This window comes from Medicago truncatula, chromosome 1 (genome assembly GCF_003473485.1).
Source record: "Medicago truncatula cultivar Jemalong A17 chromosome 1, MtrunA17r5.0-ANR, whole genome shotgun sequence".
In the NCBI taxonomy this organism is placed as follows: domain Eukaryota; kingdom Viridiplantae; phylum Streptophyta; class Magnoliopsida; order Fabales; family Fabaceae; genus Medicago; species Medicago truncatula.
The window spans coordinates 37,476,267-37,486,383 of record NC_053042.1 but is presented as its reverse complement, the minus strand read 5'-3'; the positions used below and the strand labels follow the sequence as shown (position 1 = coordinate 37,486,383).

The following is a 10,117-nucleotide window of genomic DNA, read 5'->3' as shown; positions in this document are numbered from 1 at the left end:
TTCTTTAATATAAAGTCACATGCTATTACATTACTTTTCTTTTTCATCACCTACATTCCATATTTAAACCAAAAGCAATTTTAAGAAAAAGTGATTAATCTTTAATAATAAAACGCAAAGGTTAAATAAAGAGGTTACCAAACAGAGAATAAAGGGAGACAGATAAGAAAAGAACCCTCAAAAAAAGGGAAGAAGGGTAAAATGGTAATTTAAAAGACAACCTTGAAGCCACAAAAAACACAGATCTCTGTTTGTCTTGACCATGTCACTGTCTAAACTTGGCACCTCCAATTGTTTGTCATTTTTAATGTTTTTCCATTTTTACCCTCAACTGTTATTCTCTCTAAATTGATGAAATTATTATTTGTCACTCTCACACTGGTTTTGGTTGGAGTTGGTATCCAAAGACAACAAGAACAAAAAACAATAACACAATCTTTGGATCCTTTTTTTTCTCTTTCACATTTTCTACTTAACCCCTTTTTTTCCTTTTTTGTTTCTATATATAAAAATACTATCTTTTTCTTTCATTGAAGCTATTTTGGCTTGTTCTTTTGAGTTTTGATGACCCTTTTGGATTGTTAATCTGATTCTGAACTCTATTGGTGGGTTATCAGTTTTAGCTTTGTTGGGTCTTTTTTTGTGACAAAAAAATGAATTCTTCAATGAGGTTGGATTCAGCTGTTTTTCAACTCACACCCACTAGAACAAGGTAATAATAGTTTATTCATTCATTCATCAATGGGTTGAATTGAATATTTTGTTTAAAACTTTGAACTAGTTAGTGAACAAGTTTGAGTTGTGTACAATGGTGAAGTTTTTTTTTTTCTTTCTGCCTTGGTTAATACTTGTGGTATATGCTGTTTTTGGTGTCACTGAATTTGTTTAAGGATGTTAATGACTTTAGTTTATTTCTTTATTTGGCAAATAGTTGTTTAGAAGATATGTTTTATTTTCAAGTTTGTTGATTTAATTTAATTGGAGTCAAGTAACATGATATGGTTTTTACAACAAGGGTATTGGGTATTATGTGCAAAGTTTAATCCTAAATTTTATGGAAATTTCTGAGCATTTTCTAGTCTGTATTTGGTTAGGGTACTATTTTGCATGTAATCAAATTTGAAGTTTTGTGGATTTCACAGTGATGTTGTTTGTATGATTAAAAAGTACTAGAATTCAAATTTAGAAAGGGGGCACTAACGCCTACGAAGTTAGAAACCGATGTTTTTTCACTTGTAACTTTTAGTTACTGATTGATGTGTGCAAAATCTTGTTCAAAAAATTTACACATTGTCTGTGGACTTGTGGTTTTGATCCATCACTTTCTCTGCCTTTGTATATATCAGGTTTGACTTGATTATAACTGTGCATGGGAAGAAGGAGAAAATTGCCTCAGGTTTGCTCAATCCGTTTCTTTCTCACTTGAAGGCTGCTCAGGATCAGATAGACAAGGGTGGTTATTCAATTGTTCTTGAGCCTGAGGGTGGCAGTGATGCTACATGGTTTACCAAGGGAACTCTTGAAAGGTTTGACTCTTAATATATCGGTGTTTATTAATGTGTTTAGCATAGAGCTTCAAAATTGATGTTGCATAAACATTATCATTTTATTATCGCATGATCTAGAATGACATTTTGAAAGGATAGTGAAATTAAGCATAGAAGTGGTAACTTGTAACAGTTGAATGCAAGACTTATTTTTTTTCTTCCAATTAGCTTAGTGTGCTGGACTAATCTTCTATGCTTATATAGGTTTGTTCGCTTTGTAAACACTCCTGAGATATTGGAACGTGTTTATACTACAGAATCTGAAATCTTACAAATTGAAGAGGCAATTGCAATACAAGGAAATAATTCCATGGGGATTAGCACAGTAAGTAAATATCAAGCATTATTATATGATTGATTGTCTGCACTTAAAAGAATGTTTCAGTAATTATGTATTTCTACAGGTGGAAGAAAACCAAGTAAAACATGCAGAAAATACAGAAGGTACGTTTGAAATAACTAGTCTATTTCAAATTATCATTGAAAACAACTCACTTGTATTAAACAAATATGAGTGTATTTAATGTTCTGCTTAGATTTTCAAGATTTACAGCTACAACTTACAAAACTTGCTGCTGTGCACAGGTAGGAAGACTCAACATGATACTAACGAGGAGAAAGCGATTGTACTTTACAAGGTTAATAACTTAATAGGTCTTCAATAATACATACCATATTCATTTATTAAATTAATTTATTATTCTAATTGTATGGTTATGTGTCAGCCTGATGCACAGCCACCAGAAGCAAATGGACATGCCACATTAGAAGGAAACTCAAAGTAAATTCCGTTTCCTTTATTCCTCCACTCTATGACCATCTTTTGTAGTAGAAAATTTTAACTTTTAATTCAGTGTCGTCTCTGATTAAATAATATAATCCAATAAGTGTACATTCCATACTTTGCATACTTGAAGTTGTATCAATTAAGTTTCATGCTAGGATATGCTTGTAGAAAATAAAGCAAATGTGTTAAAAACCTTGATGATTTCCTTTAGCATTAACTTTGAAGTCCATTAAAATTCAAAATTCTGATAGTACAAAGTTTGGACACCTTTTTTTACATCACAGAAAATCCTAAGTTCCGTTAAGAGTTTTATGGTGAATCTTACATAAACTTTCTGTTAACATGATATTTACATCTCGAGGTTAATTGGTTATCCACCACTGTATTAAAAGCAATATCTTAGAAGACTATGAGTTTTTTATTTACAATTATTGAAGATTATTTTCAAATGCAATTGGAATTATTTTCTAATGCGTCTATCACAGCTTAAGTTATTGGGACAAGTTTTTCCATGCTGTTATAAATTTTTAATTAAAGCTCTGTTGGACTGAGTTTCTTGTTTCCCACAATTGCACATAACTGATAAGATAAATATGCTTCTCTTTTCTTAATTTGTTCGTTATTCATAAAGCTTTTTTTCACAGTGCGAAACAGATTGTTAACATGTTTTCTATTCAATACTATCACATATTTTCTCAGAGTTCAGCTTTTGAAAGTCCTAGAAACGCGCAAATCAGTGCTACAGAAAGAGCAAGGCATGGCATTTGCACGCGCTGTTGCTGCTGGTTTTGACATTGACTATATACCCGCGTTGATGTCATTTGCTGAATGCTTTGGAGCATCTCGGTTGATGTAAGGGAACTTCTGTTTTTTTCATACACCATTTTGACCTTAAATATTGGTTGGTCAAAAGTTGTGTTCTTTCTCCCATTGACCTGTAACATACATGTAACATCTAGACATTCTTATTGATGCTATTTTTTGTCACTTATCAGGGATGCATCCGCAAAATTTAGAGATCTTTGGAAAAGAAAACACGAAACTGGACAATGGCTTGAAATGGAAGCTGCTGCTGAAATGATGTCCAGCCGCCCAGACTTCACTGCATTAAATGGCTCTGGCATTATACTTCCCAATATGGCCTTTGCATCCCCTACTGAATTGAACTCGGAGAACAACGGGAAAGCTAGTTCAGGTACCTGACAATTCCTGAACATTTTGAATTTGTCAACTTGTAAATTTATGGATTCTTCTGGACTTGATATACACAATTATAATAAGCTACTTTGAAGAATATAGAGGCATGTTTGGTCACATTGATCTTAATTGTTTGTGTTGGTTTTTATTTTGGTACCGTATTTTTCTTCACAAAGTTTGATTACAGCACGCATAGAAAACTATGAATGATAAATGTCCTGAAAGGAAGAATTGTTAGCGGCCAACACTCGGGTGGGTTTTAGTCCCACATCGGATAGATAGGATTCTTGAAAAGAGTTTATAAAGAGGAGGCACTCCTCACCGTACAAGCCGGTTTTGTGGGGATGAGTTAGGCCTTGATATTCGTTACAAAAATACCGTTGTTTTATAACTGTGCCATGTGTGGTAACAGAAATGGGACCAAGGGTCTGTTTGGGAAACTAAAAAAAAGAGCTTTTAGCTTTTAGCTTATAGCTTATAAGCTCGTTTGACAAAAAAAGCTCTGTTTGGTAACACTTTTTCACCATGAGCTTATAGCTTATTTCACGAGCTTATAAGCTATTCCAAGTAGCGTTTGAGCTTATAGCTTATAGCTTCTCACTTTTTCTTCCAATTTTACCCTTATTATTTCATTTAAATTGTATTTTTATCCATTATAATTTTTATAATAAGCTACGTAATAAAGACTACTATCCCTTTATTCCAATTTTTGTATATATATCAGCTGACCTTTTTTTTTTTTTGAAAAAATATATACCTTCGTTTTTTTTTTTTTTTACGAAACAAAATACTATTATTCTATTAGTGTTACTTTTTATTTTTATTTTTTTGAGGTAAGTGTTATTTTCTTTATTCTCTGTTATTAATATTACTCTATTAGTGCTACTTTTTTTTTTTGTTTTTGATGTAAATGTTATTTTCTTTATAAAGTAGAAACACTTAAATAATAATAAATATAAGATAAAATTTTAGTGAATAAAATTTAATTTAATTTATAATACATAGGATATATTAAATTAATAAATTTAAAGTATTTTTTTAAAGAAAAATTAGTTTACAAAATTACAAATACTTAAATTAATGATATAATTTTTATTATGAATTAAGAATACCTGTCATTTTACATTTATCAGCTAGTTGAACCGCTATTTTTACCAAACACTTCAGTTAACTTATCAGCTAAAAGCTACCAGCTAGCTTATAAGCTAAAAGCTATCAGCTAGCTTATCAGCTAAAAGCTATCAGCTAGCTTATCAGCTATCCGCTATTTTTACCAAACAGAGCCCAAGTGTTGGGCTGTCAAGAACCACAACAAATATAAATTAAGCGCAGCATAAATGAGGATGGATGTTGCGTTGGATGTGGTAAGACTAAATGGGATAGGATTGGAAATGACAACATTAGAGAGAGAAGACCTGTAGATTCTGTAGTAAGGAGAGTAGATATGATGGAGGGTAGTCAAATCACTAGAGGCAGAGGAAGTCCTAGAAAAACTGTAAGGGAAACTATTAAGTAAGATCTAGAGATTAGCGAGTTGGATATAAATATGGTATATCAGAGAACATTATGACATTGTTTGATCCATGTAGCCAACCCTACTTAGTGGGATAAGGCTTGGCTGTTGTTGTAAAACAGTGCCATGTAGCAATGCAAAATGTTGCTTCGATAAAAATGAACTACAATACATGTGACAGGTTTTGAAAGGGGATATATAAGTCTTTGTGTTCAAATGTTTACCCGTGATATCTGGCTTATAATTTTCCTCAACTGAGATTTTTAAATGGTGATAGGCACAGTACATGTCTGCCTTTTTTCTTTGATTATTAGAAATGTGTCTTGAGATTTTTGTTTACTTTTCCAGATGTGCCTCCAATGGACCGTCAAGGCCACCAAGATAATATGCATGCTCAATTTCCACATCACATGTTCCCTCCTTGGCCTGTTCATTCTCCACCAGGCACTGTACCAGTCTATCCGCCATATCCAGTTCAAGGCATACCTTACTATCAACCATATCCTGGAAACAGTCCATACATGCAGCCCAATTATCCACCCATGGATGACCCTAGACTAACTCCTGGTCAAAATATGGGTTTAAGAAGGCATTCCATGGATAGTAGACATAGCAATACGGGATCAGAAACATGCGATGTAGAAGCCTCAAAATCAAGGTTGCATGATGAAGTGGATATGGAGAGGGAAGGTTCGCAGACAGGAGATCGACGGAAGAAGGGTAGCCGGTCGGGTAGACAGAAATCTGGCATGGTGGTTATTAGGAATATCAATTACATAACAAAGACTGAAAACTCCTCTGGCAGTGGATCATATTCAGATTCTGTCTCTGAAACTGATGAAGATATTGATGAACAGGAGCATGCGAAGACTTCAAAAAGGAGAGGATCAAGAAAAGAATCTTTGAAGAAGTTGAACTCGTCCGATAAGGAAGAAACAGACCATGTGAAGGATGCAGATGGAGGACACTGGCAAGCTTTCCAAAATTGTTTACTGAGAGATGTTGATGAAGATAGACATGCCATTGACCAAGATCAATATGGTATGGAAAAGGTGCATGACAGGAGAAGAAATAAACACGTTTCAGTCAATGATCCTTTAGTTTTGAATGATCGGGAAATGCATGAAGTTCAAGGCAGTCGTACTATAGATGATGCACAATCTTTAGAAGTACATGGAAGAAGCAGTGGTTCAAGGAAGGCTGTTAGTGATGATTTCATTCTTCGTAAACAAGAAAGTCAGTCTGGTAATTCATATCCTTCCTCAGATCTGGAAATCACCGGAAGTGGACAAGGTTATTCAAACGATAATTTGCAAAGGAAGTTGTTTCATGATATGAATGATGATTCCTACATGTTGGAGCATAGATCAATCCAAGTCAATGATGCAGGAAATGCTGAGAGACACATGATCGACATAGACTCTGAGTTCCCGATGGTGCGTCAAGAGGATGAAAAAACTTCAAACGGGATTGACCGTATGAACAATCAGCTAGATGAATTAAGCATGATGCCTGTACGAGGAGCTGAAGGGGGATCGATGAGTTACGATCCTGCTTTAGACTATGAAATGCAGGCCCAAGCTGGTGGTGCTCTACAAGGTAAAAACAAAGAGGTATTGGCTGATGCTAAACCAGGATCTAAGAGGTTGGATAAGGAGCCAAAATCAAAACTTACTCCCAATAGCTCCGATAAAAGAAAGTCTGTTGGGCCAATAAGGAGAGGGAAGACTTCTAAACTGAGTCCTTTGGAAGAAGCACGGGCACGTGCCGAGAGTTTACGTAACTACAAAGCTGATCTCCAGAAAATGAAGAAAGAGAAGGTAATCGCTCCTACTCGCGTAACTCCCAGTCTCCCTTCCCACTCATATTTCTATTTCATACAATTAACTTTAAATGGATGTGGAACTTGTATACAGAACCTTAACATGCTTTTTAGTTATATTAAATTGATAAGTAATTTGTTTGTTATACAACTGTTTTTTTTCCCTCTGATATCTAGGAAGAGGAAGCGATTAAACGCATAGAAACTTTAAAGATGGAAAGGCAAAAGAGAATCGCTGCCAAGAGTAGCTCAGTCACTACACAGTCACCCGTGGCATCTCATGCTACCAAGAGACAAGTTCCATCAAAATTTTCACCAAGCTCTCATAAAGGATCAAAATTTAGTGATTCAGAACCAGGACCATCTTCACCCCTTCAAAGATTCCCTGCCAGAACTGCTTCTGTTGGATCTGTTGATTCTTTGAAATCCTCAAAAACCAGCAGATTGAGCATTAGAAGCCCCTTGAATGATAACAAATTAAGCCAATCAGTGTCTTCTTTGCCTGAATCTAAGCTAGAGAAGGATGATAGCGCAACTAATACCAAGGTATCTATGGCACGGATTAGAAGATTATCAGAACCTAAAATGAGTTCCGTTCGTCAGACTTCCTCGGTTAAACCGCTTGGTGCAGGGACAAAATCAAAGACTAAAGCATCTGATGGACCAGAGAGCAAAAAGATTTCTGCTATTGTGAATCATGATAAAAGCAAGATAGCAGCCCTCCCAGAACTGAAAGTTCGAACATCTAAAGCAAGTGAAACAGTCCAAAACGTATCATCAGCGAAAGTGAAGACACAGAAGTTGAATGATAACAAGTCTTCAATGAATTCAGAAGGTACTATACTGAAGAAAAGTAAAACTGGAATTTCGTCCAGTAAAGATGATGGAGATGATAATCCTGTCATTGAAAAAACTGTTGTGATGCTTGAGGATGAGAAACCTTATGCGCCTGCTATTTATGCCCCAAAGAAAGAATATGATGGTGATAAAATGACGGAGAAAACTGAGACATCATCCAACTATGTTGCCATTCGTGCTCCTATTTCACCATTAAGCATGGATACACTAGAGAAAGGAACCTCAGAGAGCCAGTCACACCTGCAACTCATATCTTCTGAGGTATGTATTCACAACAACTTACATTAACTTTGATGATGATTTAGATACATTGTTTGGTCATACTCTCACAGGGGAAAGGTGCATGAAAAAACTTGATATTTTGACTATGAGAACAAATGTGCTACTGTCTATTAGCATATCCTATGCTAGCATTTTCCTTTAAATAATTACGGTAAACATGAGTATTGCAAACGCAATGTTTTGTATTCACGGTCTTATCTTTCCTATAAACTTATGGCTCACTAGATCACAGAGCAACATGCTCGGTCCCTTATTTGTTCCTGCCTTTTACTCTCTACATTTTCTACAAAAAGAATCTGAATTTTTTTTTAAGAGAAAAAAAAAAATATCTGATTTGGACACTTCAAATATTATGTGTGAAATATAAGTCTATTCAGTTCTATGATAGATAATTAGAATTTCTATAACATTTGATTTTAAAACATATGTACAAGAAATTTCATTTTGATTTTAGATATGTTGGTATTGTTTATCCAAATTTTTGATGGATTAGATAACGTCTTAGTTCATCAGCTAATTTTGAATATAATATCTTCCAAACCCAGGTCAAAATGGATAATACAGGAAAAGAACCTTCAAAATCATCCAGCAATTGTATAGCCGAGGAAACATATCATGCCCCATATGCTCGAGTTTCTTCCATGGAAGATCCTAGTACAAGAAATAGTGAGTATGGCAAAGCAGCTCCAACAAGTTTAGAAACTGCAGCAATCGGTGCAGACACCGGTAAAGCACGTGTGTCTGACATCAGGAACTCAACACTTGAAAAGATTCCTGAAACAACTGAGAAGCCTCATGCCAAGGAATCGCCGAAAGGGTTCAGACGACTGCTGAAGTTTGGGAAAAAGGGTCATAGCTCAGCCACACGCAACGCGGAATCAGATAATGTCAGCATTGATGGTTCCGAGGCAGATGAGGTTGGAACAAATGGTTCCTCTAATGAAGGTAACGTGCTCTCAAAGACATTGACATATTAAAATTAGTATTCTGTAGCATTTTCTGATGGTACACTGCCACTTCTAGGACCTCAATTTTTGTACCATGATCCACCAAACACAACCTTCACATGATTTTTAAGGACAAACTGTGAGGACTGAGGTGCAATCCATTAGGTCAAAGTTGACAATACTAAATGAGTTTGGGGCTACCCTACTATAAAAGAATTGTTTCAAGAGTTTTCCTTAACAGAACTAAACTATGAATATGAAGATTCAAGATTATGACACTAGTGTGCATCTTGTAAAATTACTCCACTTTTTGAAAGATTATACTATTGAAAGTATCTTCTGATATATGCATTTACATAAATTCAATGATATTGACACATTGTTTTGAAGTCCTACTTATTCAATTATTTGGTTTATATTTATTCAATTCTATATTTGTGTACATAATAAACTGACTATCAAATTTTCCATGTCACCTTCAGTTCATACTTTAAAGAATTTGATCTCTCAAGATGAAACTCCAACTGCCAGCACAACTCAACAAAAGTGTAAGCACTAAATGCATGCTCAATTTACTAATTAGACTTGAGTCAACTTTATGTCTATGGTAGTATTACTGATCTGAATATGAATGTTGTTGTTATACAGCTTCTCGCTCGTTTTCATTGTTATCACCATTTCGTAAGAATAGTGAAAAAAGATAATGATGGCGTGATGGAGTGGATGCTGTTAAGGTTGATGCAATCACAAGCTTAAACCCTTGATTCTTTTTTTTGGTCTTAAATGTCAGTCAGGAGCAGGAAAAGAGAACTGAGTCATGTATTGCTATAACATTGATCTTTGTATATTCATCTAACGTTGTTGATATCCACAAGTGATTAAGGATGATGTTTTTTTGTCTCTTCTGTGTTCACTAGAACAAATACTTGAGCATTTTTGTTTTGATCCGACAACACATTTCTTGCAAAACATAATACCATTTTTGTTTTGATCTGACAAACCATTTCTTGCAACACATTTCAATATTTATAATATTGAAAGGGTTTTATTTTTTGTTGATAATTTAGGAATGGCTTAAATGTGTGTTTAGTCCCTACACTTTCGCCCAGTTTTGGCATTGGTCCCTGCGCTTTTTTTTGTTTGGTATTGGTCCCTGCACTTTCT

General features: G+C 34.8%; 1 protein-coding gene across 1 annotated transcript; it reads left to right on the top strand.

Moving 5' to 3' along the window:
• Positions 1-294: 294 nt before the first annotated feature.
• Positions 295-9,953, top strand: LOC11430531 (COP1-interacting protein 7). Its single transcript, XM_039828584.1, has 13 exons — positions 295-712; positions 1,347-1,526; positions 1,752-1,872; positions 1,952-1,991; positions 2,133-2,185; positions 2,273-2,328; positions 3,034-3,186; positions 3,330-3,529; positions 5,393-6,864; positions 7,044-7,985; positions 8,552-8,951; positions 9,436-9,501; positions 9,602-9,953. The coding sequence occupies exons 1-13, from the start codon at positions 654-656 to the stop codon at positions 9,655-9,657; spliced, it is 3,798 nt and encodes a 1,265-aa protein (XP_039684518.1). The 5' UTR covers positions 295-653; the 3' UTR covers positions 9,658-9,953.
• Positions 9,954-10,117: the final 164 nt, after the last annotated feature.